The sequence below is a fragment of the Hordeum vulgare genome, chromosome 7H (genome assembly GCF_904849725.1).
Source record: "Hordeum vulgare subsp. vulgare chromosome 7H, MorexV3_pseudomolecules_assembly, whole genome shotgun sequence".
Lineage (NCBI taxonomy): Eukaryota > Viridiplantae > Streptophyta > Magnoliopsida > Poales > Poaceae > Hordeum > Hordeum vulgare.
This window is the reverse complement of record NC_058524.1, coordinates 251,561,020-251,579,092: the sequence shown is the minus strand read 5'-3', so window position 1 is coordinate 251,579,092 and position 18,073 is coordinate 251,561,020. Positions and strand designations below refer to the sequence as shown.

At 43.7% G+C, this 18,073-nt stretch overlaps 1 protein-coding gene across 2 annotated transcripts; it reads left to right on the top strand.

The window, feature by feature from the left end:
- The first annotated feature begins 237 nt into the window (after positions 1–237).
- On the top strand, positions 238–2,811 carry LOC123407871 (vesicle-associated membrane protein 727). 2 transcript variants are annotated; one of them, XM_045101108.1, is made up of 7 exons: positions 257–397; positions 517–544; positions 614–863; positions 989–1,190; positions 1,285–1,405; positions 2,241–2,303; positions 2,404–2,811. In XM_045101108.1, the coding sequence occupies exons 3-7, from the start codon at positions 665–667 to the stop codon at positions 2,545–2,547; spliced, it is 729 nt and encodes a 242-aa protein (XP_044957043.1). In that variant the 5' UTR covers positions 257–397; positions 517–544; positions 614–664; the 3' UTR covers positions 2,548–2,811. The 2 variants fall into 2 exon arrangements, with proteins under 2 accessions (XP_044957042.1, XP_044957043.1); XM_045101107.1 differs by lacking the exon at positions 517–544 and having other exon boundaries at positions 238–397.
- Positions 2,812–18,073: the final 15,262 nt, after the last annotated feature.

Genomic DNA, 18,073 nt, shown 5'->3' with positions numbered 1-18,073 from the left:
AAGGTCGAGTTTCAGAAACAATTTGCTTGTTGCAGAACTTTTTCCCTTCATCTTTGTATAACATAGGAAGAACGTGAGACAAAGAGATTGCGCAGGCAGCCATTCGATCAACTCGATCGAACGACAGCGCGTCCGACTGATGTCTAGCACACGGATGAACGGGCTGAGGGAAAGGTTTTCCTTTTTTTAAAACGGGCTCCATGTAGCCCGTCCTCTATTTGTCTTCACGGGAAGGGCAAAGAAGTAACTTGCTGACATTAACTCTCAACTAAGGCAACGCACCAAGACGGAATAGACCCGCAACCGCTGCGCCCCCTTCCGATAGATTCACGTTCTCTGCGAGGGGAAGGAGGAGGAGGAGAACGGCCAACCCCTGCGCGAGACGAGCCTCTACAAGGTACCTCCTACCCCGCCTCGAAGCTCCCTGTCCGCCTCCACTTCGAGTTTGATCACCCCTCCCCCACCCCGAGATCTGATCCGATTCATATTTTTGGTTCGATTGAATTCATGTGTTAGTATTCCCCATCAATTTGGGTCAATCGAGGTTAGTTTCGAATTATATGATTCCTGTTTCGTGCCAATCTTTGTGCTGATTAGTGCTGTTGGGAATTAGGGCTTCTGAGGTGGCTAATTTCGAGAGGTACAACGTACAAGAGGAGGAGCCATGAACGGTGGTAGCAAGCAAACGCTGATATACAGCTTCGTGGCCAAGGGCTCCGTGGTGCTGGCCGAGCACACCGCCTTCTCCGGCAACTTCAGCACCATCGCTGTGCAGTGCCTCCAGAAGCTGCCCTCCAACAGCACCAGGTCCACCTACTCCTGCGATGGCCACACATTCAACTTCCTCGTCGACCGTGGTTTTGGTATGCTCACGATTCCCTCTTTTATTCGCTGCATCTGCAAGTCTGCTCGTGAAAAGCATATGCGGTTTCAGTGTCGCCCGAACCTGTTGAGTTGACTTCGGATGTACTCTCCATGATGTGTGCAGTGTTCCTTGTGGTGGCCGAAGAGGCACTCGGAAGGAGCGTGCCGTTTGTGTTCCTAGAGAGGGTTAGGGAAGACTTCATGCAGCGATATGGGTCCAGTATCGATGAGGAGGGACAACACCCACTTGCTGATGACGCGGATGAGGATGATTTCCTGTTTGAAGACCGGTTTAGCATTGCCTACAATCTTGACAGGGAATTCGGGTATGGAATTGTTTGCTTGCTGGGTTATATATACTTCCATGTTCTTGTTACCATGGAAGTGCTTCTTATTATTTTCTCTCTGCCCTGAGTTCAGGCCAAGGCTGAAGGATCACATGCAGTATTGTATTAATCATCCAGAGGAAATTAACAAGCTCTCTAAGGTGAAATCACATCTTTCAGAGGTTAAAGGGATCATGATGGACAACATCGAGAAGGTCTGCATTTAAACGAACATGTTCTATCTGGGGCAATGGTCTGTTACACACAATTCCCTGTTGGAAAACAAGCATTGTCTCAGTCATCTCAAATTTCTAAATCTATTACACTATACACTGGAATTAATCTGTACTGTTTAAGTGAAATATAAAGCCAACTAGAGACCATCACATGTTCTTTTATGTACAGTTTGCTCTACAAGGGTGTGATATAAACGTGCTGTTTTTATATTTTAGAATTTTTAAGTACATGGGTCTCATAAAAGTAACATGCACTTTTGTGGAGAAACTATGTCTTCTCACAGTAATACTTCATTAATTTACTGTGAGCTGGAGTTGATGCACTTTCGGAGGAAAATAAGTACTCTTAAAATAGGCAGTGATAGGTGGTGCTGAGATTTAGTATAATATGAACAGTAATTTTTGGATCTTGTCCTCTATTTTAATTGAAGTATACCGTTTCCTGGCAAGGGATTGCATACAATTGCTGTTTCTCTGGCAAGTTACGCTGTGTTCTTTAATTTATCCGTTGATTTTATGCATTTCTTTGAGGTTCCTTAATATTTGTTCAATATATTTTCATTCTGCCCGTAAGGCAAGCAAACTGCAATGTCCTGCGGCATATATTATTATCTGTGGATGTGCAAAGATCCAAGTCTAGTGCCCTATTCAGTTACCCCTTTGCAAGAAATCAAGCAATGCAAAGCAGAAAATAGCCATAACTTCATATATCATTTAACTGAAATGATCAATTCAATAGTATTTTTTTTCCTTTTTCTTTTTCCATATATTTCTTGTCATTGACTTTACTTTGACTGTGTTGAACATTGCTTAGATATTAGATCGTGGCGAGAAGATTGAACTTTTGGTGGGCAAGACCGAAACCTTACAGTCGCAGGTATGAATATAACAAGCCATGTGTACATGTATCCTCTTGTTTAACATCCTATTTGTGTAAGCAACTTGGACTTAGGAATTCATTGTTAAATTTACTTCAGGCTGACAGCTTCCATAGGCATGGCAGAGAGCTCAGGCGCAAGATGTGGCTTCAGAACCTGAGGTTTAAGCTGATGGTCGGTGGTGGCATCGCGTTTTTGATCCTCATCCTCTGGCTAATGGTTTGCAGGGGCTTCAAGTGCTAGAGTTCAGAGTCTTCATTCGCCCTTTTTTCCTTGTCATTTGATGTTCTGTTTACTGTGTCATGTGCATGCATACAATGACCACCAAATTATGCTTTCCCTATGTTCTGAACACAGTTATGTGGTGTGAGACCCTAATTCCTCATAGACCATCCTTATGTTCCATATAAGACCATAGGGATCTGGAGTACTTGTGTAAGCTTTGTGGAAAGAAGGGGACGCCACTTGATTATCTGTACATTCTGAAATGCAACCTTATTGCCTGGACCTTGTTTTGTTCGGATCCTCTTGATGATGATCCATGTTGCACCTAGTGCTGAACATATATCATGGTGGTGTATTTGGGATTTCGTGTTTATATTACGAGTATAACGAGCCCCTCTCAATAATTTTCTGCGGGATACCTCCAGTCATATGCATGCTGTCTACCATATCTCGAGGAATACAAATGGCATTGCCCATAATTGTGCTCATCAGGTTCTCAATTCAAGAATAGAACCTGTTTTCTACTGTACTCATTCTACTCATGGCAACAGTATTGTTGACACCTGATCTTGGCACAATACAAAACGCAATTAAGATGACGTCAAATGAAAAGGTTTTCAACATGAAAAAGTTTTGCATTACCGAATGAAAGTTCACCTAATGGAACAACTTTCAAGTTTGGGTCATCGCTATCCGACCTCATGTTAAGGGCCGAAACTGTACAGGAAGTGCCGGCCGAAACTGTACTGGAAGTGCCGGAATTTAGTATTCTGAGTGTTGTTCGTCCGATTACGCCTTGAAGATGACCTCGGACGAATGAGTTCTCTATATGGATTGTCTTTGTTGAGATATCAAAATCGTTACAATCCAAGTTCGTATGCAAAAGTTAGAACCAATGCACCACGGACTGATCATGAGTCAAAAAATGACGGAGGTACCACCCACCCATCGAGGTGATGTGTGATGGGCCACACGATCTATTTGGCCCTCAAGACGGCCTTCAATCGAAAAAACTTCAACACAAAAATGTTTCGTCTCGCCGAGCAAATCGATTTTGATATATAATTCGTCGCAATCCAAGGTCATATGCAACCCGAAGAGGCAAAACAAAATCAGGCTGATTTTCAGTCGGGAAATCCGAGTGAAAAGGTAGCGACCAACTGGAAAGTTTGCTAGCCGGATGAGAAGTTGTTGGCTAAGTGAAAAGTTTGTTGTCCAGGTGAAAGGTTGTTGTCTGAATGAAGAAATATAGTCGTGCAATCTGAGTGAAAGACGAATATGGAAGTTGTGCGTACCTTGAATCGGTCAACTTTGCTTTTGGAGTTATTATCATGTGAGATGCGATCAACTTTGCTTTTGGAGTTGTTATCATGCGAGATAGTATACGATAGTATCACTAGTATAAAATGGCCCATTTGTCCCGGTTTCAGAGGCCCATTAGCCCCGGTTCTGGAACCGGGACTAAAGGGTCGGGACTAAAGGCCATAACTTTAGTCCATGTTTCCTTACTAACCGGGACCGAAGGGTCTCCACGTGGCCTCCGCGGGTAGCCCGAGCAGGAGGTTCTTTAGTCTCAGTTGGTCACACCAACCGGGACAACATGGCATCCACGCGTCAGCATCTGATCGGAGCTGGGTTTTTTTTGAATGGGGGGAGGGGGTGGGTTTGGGTTTTTTAGCGTTAATTTAGTGGTTTCATATTGTGTTAGCTAGCTAATAGAGAGAAGTGTCCTCTGTTTCTTCATGCTTAGTCGAACAACAAGTTTTCGTATATCTATCCGATGCTATTACATATATACAATATAACATCTTTTACAATTAATCCAAAACATCATCTAATTAAGATTCAATGACAAATCCACATGGCATTCTCCGTCTTTAGGTATGACGTGGTCAACAAAGAATCACGCCAATTCCTTTTGAATTGCTCGTATGCGATCATATGGTAGGAGTTGATCACCCATCTCGCAGATTTAATTTAAAGAAGGGGGTCAATACATGCATATATATGAATGAAACTCAACACAATTTTGAATATTATTTACGTACTTGAAATTGTTTCTCACAGAAGACCCGCTCAGAGGTCGAGTGGCGAATGAACTCGCATACGTAGTATGCACATAAAACAGTGCCTTCTTTCTGGTACATACACTTTATGTGAATAGAGTTCAATCAAACTGATAAGCAAGCATGGTAATGATATATTGATGAAAATTTGAATCAATTAGATATGCGCGGAACTAGCTAGTACTACTTACTTTGGGGGTGCGTAAATCACAACTCTTTGTTTAGACCGGAAACCATATTGGCGAAATTCGTCCAAACCCTGCCACGCAAAAAAAATGATTACTTGATATCAGGAAATTAACGAAAGTTGCATGCCAATATGGTCTTGGTATATTGACTGGACTTCTTGAGCATTGCAGTAATGCTCTCATAATCCTCTTCGACTTTATGTCTCGAGTCTAAGACATTTACTACTGCCCTGCCAACGTCAATGGATAGCAGAATAAAGTGGTCTTTGCACACGCATACATAACTCATCAATTACATTACTTAATTAACCTTGAGTAAGCGAAACCGAGTTTACAGAGAAGACAACAACACTCACTTGAAGTAGTAAGGAAAGATTATTTCCACTTTTTATGTATAAGGAACGAGTTTAGCAAGTTCTCCTCGGTCTCTTTGATTGAGTTTCGTACCGTCAATTCATTTACGACATCTGGGCTAATGAACCCAACATCGACGATTCCTGCTTTTTTAATTCCATGATCTTCAATCTGCATAATATATATAGTGAGGATAATTATATATACATGCAATGAACGAGCTGAACTAGAGACTTAACTATAGAAGTAATACTTACAGACAGTAGGAAGCCATGAGTTGTTTGTCGAGGGCCAGTTGATTGTATAACTGAAATAACTCCTCAAATTGAATAGTAATAATGGGAAGTCCAATGAATTCGTGCTCTGGTTTCACTGCCACATACATAGCTTTTTTCCCAGACTCCCTGCAGGTTTTCATGTACCACTCATGCAATCTGGGCATCATCGTTGTTAGAGCAGGATGACCAGGTTTGACGAGAGGCTTCCCGTGCACGTACTTATATTGTTCTTTTGTTACATCATCCCCCAAGTAATCATCAGAATTGGTACCAGGCACCATCTCCGGATGATTAACGACGACGATATCGAGCTCGGGAATTGTTTTCCCACTTCTTCGTTCTGCTAACCTTGCATCACTAGAAGTAGTTCCCAACCGCACCGCTTGTGCATATGTCTTTTTAGGAACGTAGTCATAGTTGGAATCCGGCGGAGGCGATGGTGGACGCTGCAGTTGATTGATAGTGCGCTCCACTATCACCGGATCTAGCTTCTCCTTCGGAGGTGGAGTTTTCTTTGCAAAATGGGCCCTCAATTCGGCACGACATATCTCCTCGTTTTCCTCCTTGGTCCTCTCATATGGTAACTTTTCCAAAGGCTTGAGAGATGGACCGAATTTTCCGCCTCTGCTTGTACTGCTAGCCGCCGGAGAGAAGGAGGCTCTTCCGCTTGAGAGAAGGAGGCGGACTGCTCTGACGCGCCGGACGAGCCGAAGCGGCAGCGTTTGTCTTCCGACGTTGTCGGCGAGGCAAAGGAGGAGGCAGACTGCTCTGACGCGCCGGAGTAGGCGAAGTGCCCTCATGCTTCAGAGGAGCTGGAGAAGGAGGCCGAGTGCCCTGGTCACTCACCGGAGGAGGAGGAGGAGGAGGGGGAGGAGGCGGAGTGCCCTGACTCGTCGTCGTTGGAGAAGGAGGCGGAGTGCCCTGACTCGTCGTCGTTGGAGAAGGAGGCGGAGGCGTCCAGTTTCGAAGCTTGATGAACTCCTTCTGCCATAAACATGTACTCCTCACAACACGAACCAGCTGAATCTCCCCTTCACCTATAGGGTGGTCAAGCTCGAGCTGCTCAAAATTCTCCATTACTTGATCCACCATCACAACAGCATAGCCATGTGGAATCGGAAGGCAGTGAAAAGTTCCTTTGGGTTGAGGAGGTTCAACAGAGCCGACAACCGCCATGAAAGTGAGGTTCCGACATTTCATCATAAGCTCGCAACGTTGAGCCTCCGTGATAGTATCCACGGGGTAGCTAGGAGCCGTGAAGTCATGCTGAATGGGCTCCGTGGAAGCCACACTGCTTCTCTGATGAGATGGTGGGGTACCTTCTAGGGTAGCTTCGTGCCGCTGAGATGGTTGGCCGGCAGCTCGCTGGCTCTCAAGTTCCTCTAGCTTTTGCAGTCTTGCCTTGATCTGCTGCATGTCGCTCAGCTCCACTTTCCTCTTTCTCTCCCGGCTTCTGTAACCGCTTGCGTTAGGAAACCCAAACTTCCACGGAACGGAGCCTCGTGTGCCTCGTGTTCGTCCATGGTGCTCAGCATTCCCTAGGGCCTCAGTCAACTCGTCATTCTCTCTGTCTGGAATGAACATCCCTTCCTGCGCTGCGGCGATACACTTCTGAAGCTTGATCATGGGTATTGCAAGTTGCTCGTCCGTCCAACGACACTCCCTGTTCCAGGATCCAAAGTTCCCCCAACCCCGAAGAACCAAGTCCTTGAACGCTCTGGCCAGTTCAATGTCTGTGGTTCGACCCCTTTAGCAATCAGGTCATTCTCAGCTTTGTCCCAAAACGGCCAGGCTTTGAGGTAGCCACCTGACCCCGTGTGATGGTGATACTGCTTCTTTGCGGCATTGTTCTTGTTTGTCTCCGACATTTTCTTACTCTTCTCCGATGACTTGTAGGCCACAAATGCGGGCCAGTGATCTTTGATCTTCTCAAATCGGTCGACGAATTCTGGAGTCTTCCCTTTGTCGACAAACATTGATTTCAAATCATTCTTCGAATTCCCGAATAGATGTGCCATCTTCTTAAGAGCACACGCCTTGAAAAGTGGCTCTATAACTGGCTTATTCGGATCTTCCTCTGGCGGCAGGGTGAAATTTGCCTTCAGCGCGGTCCAAAGATCAGCTCTCTGCCTATCGGTGACATAATCACCTTCAGGGACGTCGTCGCCCTTAGGATTTTTCCATTGCTTGACACTAATTGGGGTGCTCTCCCTAACAATAGCTCTGCATTGAGTAGAAAGTGTGTCCTTGGTCAGCTTGGGTTCAATCGGTAGGCCATCGGCTGCGATTGTTGTGATTGTGAACTTTTCATCCATGCGCAACCTTCTCTTCGGGCCTCGTCTCTTTACCGAAGTTAGGCTCGATCCGGAGGGCTATAAAAGAAGAAAGAATGAAGTGTTAATATATGTACATACCTTCGGGCTTAATTAATATATATATATACCTCGCCGGACTTTGCAACATCTCCCTCCTCCGTTCGGTCACCGGAGCCGTCATCATGGTCTCCTTCTTCCTCTGGCCTTCGGTCACCAGAGCCATCATGATCATGTCCTTCCTCATCCATTGTTCGATCATCCGAGCCGTCATCCTCTCCTTCCATACCATCGGTGTCATTGAGATACGAAAAATAATCACCGACCATTATCTCCCCCAACAGCTGTTCTCTTTTATCCATATAGTTTCCGCAAATAATCACCGAGCATTATCTCCCCAACAACTTTTTATCAGTATAATGAAGTTTTATATATTAAGATTTTGTTAAATCTCAGGTACCTGAAATATTTCAAAGCTAGCAACATACATATATAAAACAACACCGGTCGATCTAGCGAGCTACATTAAAATAGATAAATTGTATCTTTCTTATATTATCCGTTTAGTGCTACATGACTAGAATAGATAACTTTTTCTCTTTCACCTACAAAAATGCCGTTTGATAAGTATTTTTTCTAGACTTTGGCATGTGCCTCCCTCACGTCGGATGACACTGTCTGGATGCTGCACCATTGGGAACTTTTGTAGAACTGACGAATCCTGCTTTATACTTTGCTACAGTTACACGTTACAAGATATTATTATTGTTCTCCTCTCCCGTTGCAATGCACGGGCATGCTTACTAGTGATATATAATGCAATAGATCTCAAGAGGCAAAAAGGTTTTATTTCAGTTAGAACCAATAATCAACTTAATACATCTCGAATACATCTCTAGTATAATCTATATATGAACAAAATTTGTATGAACAACAATATGCATGGGCGACGGCGGCGACAAGCAGAGCACGCACAGAGGAGGAGCTCACCGGGGCCGACGGGATCGGGGCGGCGACGACGACGGGCTCGGGGCGGCAACGACGACGGGCTCGGGGCGACGCGACGGGCTCGGGGGCAGCGACGACGACGTGCTCGGGGCGTCGACGGCGGCGAGGAGGACTGGATCGGGGGCGGCGGCGACTTGCGACGTGCTCGGGGCGACGGCGACGGGCTCGGGGATGGAGGCGACAACGAGGAGGACTGGATCGGGGGCGGCGACGACGAGGACTGGCTTGGGGGCGGCCACGAGCAATGGGAGAGTTTTGGGGTGAAATTTCGACAACTCCCGCCTATATGCGAAAACCTTTTGTCCCAGTTGGTGGCCCGAACCGGCACTAATACCACCCTTTCGTCCCGGTTGACTCAGCAAACCGGGACTAAAGGTCAATTTTCACTTGCCAAATGGCGGGGAAGAAGATACCTTTACTCCCGGTTTGCGGAACCAACCGGGACGAAAGGGTGCCATTTGTCCCGGTTTGTGCCAACAACCGACACTAAAGTCCGTCTCTGGTCCCGGTTTGTGCCACAAACCGACATGAAAGGCTTGTGCCTGGCACAGCCGTGGTGCGGTTAGATGTTTAGTCCCACCTCGCTAGCCGAGCGAGAAGTTCGATGGTTTATAAGCGCTTGTGCGCACACTGTCTCGAGCTCCTCTCATATGCAGGCTTCTGGCCTAAACTGTCACTAGCTCTTGGGCTTTCTGCAGGCCTGAATCCTGGCCCAACTTTCTAGTTGGGTTTCTAGTCGTATTGAGGCCGTAGTGGCCCATTAGTTGACATTTTTTTAAAGAATATAGTTTTTTGTTCCTACTTGCTATTTTCAGTGATTCTTTCATTTTTTGGAATTATTTGAACTCCACACCTTTTGTGTGTTCAAAATGCACCATTCAAAGCCGCATCATCAATTTTCAACTATTTCTTACTTCATTTGGTATTTTTCATGCATTTATTGATTTTTTAGCTAAATGACCCAGAAATTGAAAAGCACTACAAATGAACTCTGAAAATGTCAAAAGTTGGCATGGTATCATCATTTCACCCACATAGCATGTGCTAAAAAGTTGAGAGGGTTGCGGCTAAAACTGAACGCATTTCGTGTACAAATCGGACAATCTCTTTCGAAGTATGAGGGTTTAATACGAAAACTCATCTGTTACAAAAGGGATTTCATTTTTTTGGAAATATTTGAACTCCAGACCTTTTGTGTGTTCAAAATGCACCATTCAAATCCACATCATCAATTTCCAACTATTTCTGACTTCATTTGGTATTTTTCATGCATTTATTGATTTTTTGAGCTAAATGACCCAGAAATTGAATAGCACTACAAATGAACTCTAAAAATGTTGAAAGTTGGCATGGTATCATCATTTCACCCATATAGCATGTGCTAAAAAGTTGAGAAGGCTGCGGCAAAAACAGGACGCACTTCGTGTACAATTCGGACAATCTCTTTCGAAGTATTAGGGTTTCATATGAAAACTCATCTGTTACAAAAGGGATTTCATTTTTTGGAATTATTTGAACTCCAAACCTTTTGCGTGTTCAAAATGCACCATTCAAATCCACATCATCAATTTCCAACTATTTCTGACTTCATCTGGTATTTTTCATGCATTTATTGATTTTTTTAGCTAAATGACCCAGAAATTGAAAAGCACTACAAATGAACTCTGGATAGTTTGAAAGTTGGAATGGTATCATCATTTCACCCACATAGCATGTGCTAAAAAGTTGAGAGGGTTGGGACAAAAACTGGACGCACTTCGTGTACAAATCGGACAATCTCTTTCGAAGTATCAGGGTTTCATACCAAAACTCATCTGTTACAAAAGGGATTTCATTTTTTGGAATTATTTGAACTCCAAACCTTTTGTGTGTTCAAAATGCACCATTCAAGGCCACATCATCAATTTTCAACTATTTCTGACTTCATTTGGTATTTTTCATGCATTTACTATTTTTTTGAGCTAAATGACCGAGAAATTGAAAAGCACTACAAATGAACTCTGAATAGGTTGAAAGTTGGCATGGTATCATCATTTCATCCACATAGCATTTTGTGTTTGCACCAAGTAAGACCTTTGGGATGGTCTACGGTGTTTGCAATTTAATTTTGCTAAAAAGACAGAAACTTTCGACTTCAGTCCAGGAATTTTTTAAATTCATTGGAACGTGCTTTTGATCTCAATGTTTTACACAATATTCATATACAATTTACCCAGATTTTCTTAATATTTCATAATTTTGGGAGTTACATAAGTATTCGAATTATACAGATTACTTTTGACCATTTTGTTTTTGACATATTCTATTTTCTTTGTGTTGTTTGCTTATATCGATGTATCTATGGGTTGTATCGGGGGGTATGAACCATGGAGAAGTTTGAATACAGTAAATATTACACCAATATGAATAAAGAATTAGTTCAAAACAATACCTAAAGTGGTGATGAATAAAGAAAGGGCCAAATAACCATTCAAATTTGGAAACTCTATATAATGGCACAAACAGAAACTAGATATATATAAATTGGTCCAAGCAGTACATAATAATACATGCAAGCAGTACATAATAATAGCTAGCATGCATATATATACAAGTGTTCGCCGTTTTGAACACTACTCGTCTAAATCTGAATCTGAATCAGAATGTCCCAAAGCTGGTTCTGTGAGGTGACGCTAGACATATCTCATGATACTAATCTTGCAGTACAACTCGTATGCAACGTATGCATCTTTTGTTGCATACTCCAGGTTGACAGGGTCAAGTGGGGTCTTCCCCCACTTCTTGTGCTGAGACTTCGGGAAAGCCTTCTTCATATCATGGTACTCCTCATCGATCAAGGTGACTGCCATATCAGCCATCGAAGTCCTCGGATAATCAAGCTGGAATAGGCCTTGGAGATCAATGTGGCACTCAGCTGGTATCTCAATACCAAAGTTGCACCTCATATTCGTCCTGTCGTTCGTTATGTCAACGCTAGTGAAACGTATGCCGCTGCAAAGGAAGTCCACGAGTTACATACTGCCGCAACATAAAAAAATTAAAATGAAACAAATGTTACATACTGCTGCAACAAGGAAAAATGTTTCAATACAACTAAAGAGAAATTGATCATAATATAACGATTCAAATGGAACATATTGCTATTCTATGCAATTTTCATATCCTATGAATTGATCTTTATAGGATTCCAATATTGTAACATATTGCTATCCGATGCAATTTTCATATCCTATGAATTGATCAAGAAACCCTCAATTAACTATCCAATGGAATATATAAAGAAACTGCATATTGCTATCCAATGGAACCTAGAGAGATCAGTATATGCAATTTTTATAACCTTTGGATCAAAGAAAGCCTCAAAACTTACCAATGAAAAATTGTTTCACTACAACTAAAGAGAAATTAATCTTTATAGGATTCCAATATTGTAACATATTGCTATCCTATGCAATTTTCATATCCTATGAATTGATCAAGAAACCCTCAATTAACTATATATCCAATGGAACATATATAGAAACTGCATATTGCTATCCAATGGAACCTAGGGAGATCAATATATGCAATTTTCATAACCTTGGATCAAAGAAAGCCTATGTTGTAATATATCCAATGGAACCTAGGGAGATCAATATATGCTATCCAATGGAACCTAGGGAGATCAATATATCCAACGTTGTAACACATATTGCTATCCTATGCAATTTTCATATCCTATGAATTGATTAGGAAACCCTCAATTAACTATCCAGTGGAACGCATATAGAAACTCCATATTGCTATCAAATGGAACCTAGAGAAGATCAATACATGCAATTTTCATAACCTTTGAACAAAGAAAGACACAAAACTTACCTCACCCATTGGAACATTAAGACACGCTGTTCGAAACACAGCTGGATGACGACAACACCTTGATGGTTGGGCGTGAACTCCAGATCAAGCCCCAAGAACGCCTCATGCTCCGGTGCGGTGTCAACCCACTCCCAGAACCGTGACAGAAAATTTGGCACCACCCTGCTCTCGTTCGTGTACATGACCCTGAGCCAGGTCGTGCCATGTGCGCGCACCTCTCCGGTATCATATGTCATGGTGGAAGAAGAATGGAAGAAGAAAGGGGAAGAAGAGAGGAAGAAGAAGAACATAGGAGAGGAGAAGAACAGAGAATGGCGATAGACTCTCCTTCGGTTGCAGTTTTCATCGCTGGAAACAACGCGGGAGGGCGAACGGTTTGGACCTTTAGTCCCGGGTTGGTCGACAAACCGGCACTAAAGGGGTGATTCGAAGGGCCACCACCCCGGTTTGATCCACTAACCCAGACTAAAGGAGGATACAAACGGCTGTACGAATGCCCGCCACCACACCTTAGTCCTGGTTTGATCCACCAACTGGGACTAAAGAGGATACGAACGGTTGCCGTCCTATTAGTCCCGGTTCTTGGCTGGAACCGAGACAAAAGGGGTGAGACGAACCGGGACCAATGGCCCACGATGCCCGGCCGGCGCCCTGGCCTCACGAACTAGGACCAATGCCACCATAGGTCCCGGTTCGTATGTGAACCGAGACTAATAGGATTTTAGGACCTGGACCAAATCCCTCTTTTCTACTAGTGTATACAGCCTGTAGAGTCGCTACAAGACTCGTACAGTACAGTCAGGTGCATGACTGAGTCCGACTGGAAGTTAAAGTTGGTCACATTAAATACTTAAGATGACCTTATTTGAAAAAGTGATTAATATAAGGATTATTCTATCGACAAGGTGCACAAATTTCATGTTCGGACTGTTTTGATCGGGCATCATATGCAAATTCTACGTTCCACACAAGGAACAAGAGAGAAATAATTCGAGTTGGACTAGAACTAGGTCTCTAGGACGTGAATTGATGCAATTGTCTTGTAAGGAAAGCCTAGATGATTCATCTACTTGTATGGAAACCCAACCGCCTCTTTTATATGTTAGGGCTGACGCCCGATTGAAAAACAAACAATTGCAAAACCCATCTACTTTCTAACATAATTTTACATCTCAGCTTGTTCTTTCTCTATCGTTCTTCGTTTGTTGTTCATGTTGAAGGGTAGCAATCCTCGAGGCTCTATGGGCGGGCGAACCAACCTAGGGCAGCCCATAGTCGTCGCTCGTCCAGACGAGGTTCCTCCCGGGCGTGTGGGGTCGGGTCCTTAAAAGCACCCGTCGACTGCCTTGTGTATAGCCTTGTCAGTCGGGTCTCCATCGACACGAGCTGCCGTGCATCACCCTCGGCGTCGAGGGTTCACCTTGACGTGTTCATGTGCGATCACACTTTTTGGCGACTTCGCTAGGACCAAAATATCAAGAATCATCATCAACCATGTCTAATCTCCTCAAGCCCTCAAAAGTTGACGTTGATAACATCATTAAGCCCGATCTTGATGAACTATCGGAGGAACATCGACAGGTCTACAAAGCGCACAAGTAGCAGCATAAGGAGGCTTTTTAGGATCTCAAGAAGAAGCGCGAGGAGGAGGAATTGGAGGTGTTTCTTGCAAGTTTCAAGAAGGACCGTCCAGGCAACATCACTCCGGTTACAAACGTCAATTTCCCTCCTCATATCGACGAACAAGTTGAATCACTATGAGTACATTTTTTTCTCTAGAGCAAGTGGTTATGATTCGAAGTCTTGTTAGTAAGGATAATGTGATGACGTACAATTCTTTTGTATCAAGTGCTAATGCTTAGAAGAATATGCCTCCATCATCTAGTTGTACTATTGGTATATCTAATAAGCATAGTCCAACTTTACCTATTTTATCGGCACCTCCTATGCAACATCAATATAACATGCTGATGAATTTTTACCCAACTCCAACCAATCAACTTGTAGATGCACCTGCATGTCCTAGTCCCATTATGGGTGTGACCAATGGAACAACTCTGATATTTGGGTCATCACTATACGACCTCAACTTAAGGGCTGAAAATGTACTCTTAAGTGCTAGAATTTAGTATTTTCAGTGTGGTTCGGCCGACTATGCCTCCAAGATGACCTCAGATGAATAAGTTCTCTACATGGATTTCTTGGGAAACAAAAATTTCTACGCGCAAGATCTATTTATGGAGATGCATAGCAACGAGAGGGGAGAGACTGTCTACGTACCCTAGTACACCGTTAAGCGGAAGCGTTAAAAACGCGGTTGATGTAGTTGTACATCTTCATGATCCAATCGCGATCCGTACCGATCAAGCGCTGAATGGACGAGGCCTCCGCGTTCAGCACACGTGCAACTCAATGACATCTCCGCCTCCCCAATTCAGCGAGCGAGTGCAGAGTAGTAGATGAGTTATTCTGTAGCACAACGACATGGTGGAGGTGATGGTGGAGCTAGTCCAGCACGGCTTCGCCAAGCACTACTAGAACGAGGACGGGGATCAACGGGAGAGAGGGAGGGTTGCCGCCAAGGCATGGGAAAAGTGCAAGGCCAACCCTCCCACCTGTCCTCTATATATAGGGGTAAGGGGAGGAGGCCGTCCCCCTTAGGGTTTCCCAAGGGTTGGGGCGGCACCCCTAGGGGGCTGCCTTGGCCCCCAAGGCAAGGGGGGGCACCCTATGGAAACCCTAAGCCCTTGTCCACATGTGCCTTAGGGAGGGGGTGGCGCCCAACTCACGAGGGGTTGGTGAGCTCCCTCTCTCAGGCCATGAGGTCCTCCTCTGTAGGTGGACCCCGGAACCCTTTTCAGCACCTCCGACAAAAACCGACAAAACTCGAAACCTTTCCGGAACCCGAATACCAACTTTTCGTATATAAATCTTTACCTACGGACCATTTCGGAGTTCGTCGTCATGTTTGTGGTCTCATCCGGGACTCTAAAAAATATTAGGTAACCAACATACAAAACCCAATAATACCATATCACCATCGAATGTTAAGCTTGCAGACCCTACGGGTTCGAGAATCATGTAGACATGATCGGTACACCTCTCCGGTCGGTAACCAATAGCGGGACCTCGATGTCCATATTGGTTCCTACATATTCCACAGAGATCTTTATCGATCGAATCACGATGTCAAGGATTGAGTCAATTCCGTATGTAGTTCCCTTTGTCCATCGGTACATTACTTGCACGAGATTCGATCATCAGTATCTCATACCCAGTTCAATATCGTTATCGGCAAGTCTGTTTACTCCTTCCATAATACAAGATCCTGTGACTAACTCCTTAGTCACATTGCTTCCAAGCTTCCTATGATGTTTTATTACCGAGAGGGTTGAGAGATACCTGTCCATCATACGAAGTGACAAATCCCAGTCTCGATACATGCCAACCCAACAGACACTCTCAAATATACATGCAAAGCACCTTTATGATCTCCCAGTTACAAAGTGATGATTGATACACACAAGGCATTCCTCCGGTGTTAGGGAGTTGCACGATCTCATGGTCTTAGGAATAGATGCATGACATGAAGAAAGCAGTAGCAACAAACTAAGTGATACAATCAAATGATATGCTTACAATGGGACTAGCATCACATCATTTTCCTAATGTCGTGATCCCGTTATGGAATGACAACTCATGTCTATTATTAAGAAACCTTAACCATCTTTGATCAATGATCTAGTCTAGTAGAGGCTCGCTAGGGACACATTGTTGTTTATATATCCACACATGTATTTTAGTTTCCGATCAATACAATTCTAGCATGGATAATAAATGATTACCATGAACAAACAAGGAAATATGATAATAACTACTTTATTATTGCCTCTAGGGCATACTTCCAACAGTCTCCCACGTGCACTAGAGTCAATAATCTAGCTTTACATTGTAATAAATCTAACATCCATAGAGTTCTGGTGTTGATCATGTTTTGCTCGTGAGAGTGGTTCAGGTAATGGGTATGCAACATTTAGATCCATATGTACTTTGCAAATGTCCATGTACTCCTCCTTGGTGTAATCGTGGATGGATTTGAAGCGGCGAGTGTTGTCACAAACGAGAGTCACCGGACCCAGTCTGGTCTTCTTGTGATACCTAGGCTCCTTGGCTAGAGCAATGGAACGAGTATTGTAACAAACGAGAGTCACCGGATCCAGTGCACTGGGTACAACTCCAAGATGTGTCATGAACTGCTTCTGAAGCAGCTTTATGTTCCCCCTCACATGTAGATGCTGCTACCACGCTTTGCTTGGAGCTACACCTGCTGACTGCTCCACCATTCAGAATAAATACGTATCCAGTTTGAGACTTAGAGTCATCCGGATGAGTGTCAAAGATAGCATCGATGTAACCCTTTACGATGAGCTTTGGATCACTCCATAAACGAGAAACATCTCCTTAGTCCTTTTCAGTTACTTGAGGATATTTTTGACCACTGTCCAATGTTCCACTCCTAGATCATATTGAAATCTATTGGAAATATGCCCTAGAGGCAATAATAAATTAGTTATTATTATATTTCCTTGTTCATAATAATCGTTTATTATCCATGCTAGAATTGTATTGATTGGAAACTCAAATACATGTGTGGATACATAGACAACACACTATCCCTAGTGAGCCTCTAGTTTACTAGTTCGTTGATCAAAGATGGTCAAGGTTTCCTCGCCATTGGCAAGTGTTGTCACTTGATAACGGGATCACATCATTGGGAGAATGATGTGATAGACAAGACCCAAACTATAAACGTAGTATATGATCGTGTCAGTTTATTGCTACTGTTTTCTGCATGTCGATGTATCTTTTCCTATGACCATGAGATCATGCAACTCCCGGACACCGGAGGAACACCTTGTGGGTTATCAAACGTCGCAACGTAACTGGGTGACTATAAAGGTGCTCTACAGGTATCTCCAAAGGTGTCTGTTGGGTTGGCATGGATCAAGACTGGGATTTGTCACTCCGTGTGACGGAGGGGTATCTCGGGGCCCACTAGGTAATACAACATCACAACAAGCCTTACAAGCACTGTGACTAAGGAGTTAGTTACGGGATCTTGTATTACGGAACGAGTAAAGAGACTTTCCAGTAATGAGATTGAACTAGGTATGGTGATACCGACGATCGAATCTCGGGCAAGTAACATACCGAAGGACAATAGAAATAGTATACGGGATTATATGAATCCTTGAGATAGAGGTTCAACCGATAGAGATTTTCATAGAATATTTAGGAGCCAATATGGACATCTAGGTCCCGCTATTGGTTATTTACCAGAGAGTGTCTCAGGTCATGTCTGCATAGTTCTCGAACCCGTAGGGTCTGCACACTTAAGGTTCGGTGACGTTTTGGTATAGTTGAGTTATATGTGTTGGTGACCAAAGTTTTGTTCGGAGTCCCGGATGAGATCTTGGACG

Coding starts and splice junctions, on each gene's coding strand:
- LOC123407871 (XM_045101107.1), top strand. CDS start 665: ATGAACGGTGGTAGCAAGCAAACGCTGATATACAGCTTCGTGGCCAAG. Junction 1,406..2,240: donor TGATGGACAACATCGAGAAG/GTCTGCATTTAA, acceptor AACATTGCTTAG/ATATTAGATCGTGGCGAGAA. Junction 2,304..2,403: donor CCGAAACCTTACAGTCGCAG/GTATGAATATAA, acceptor AATTTACTTCAG/GCTGACAGCTTCCATAGGCA.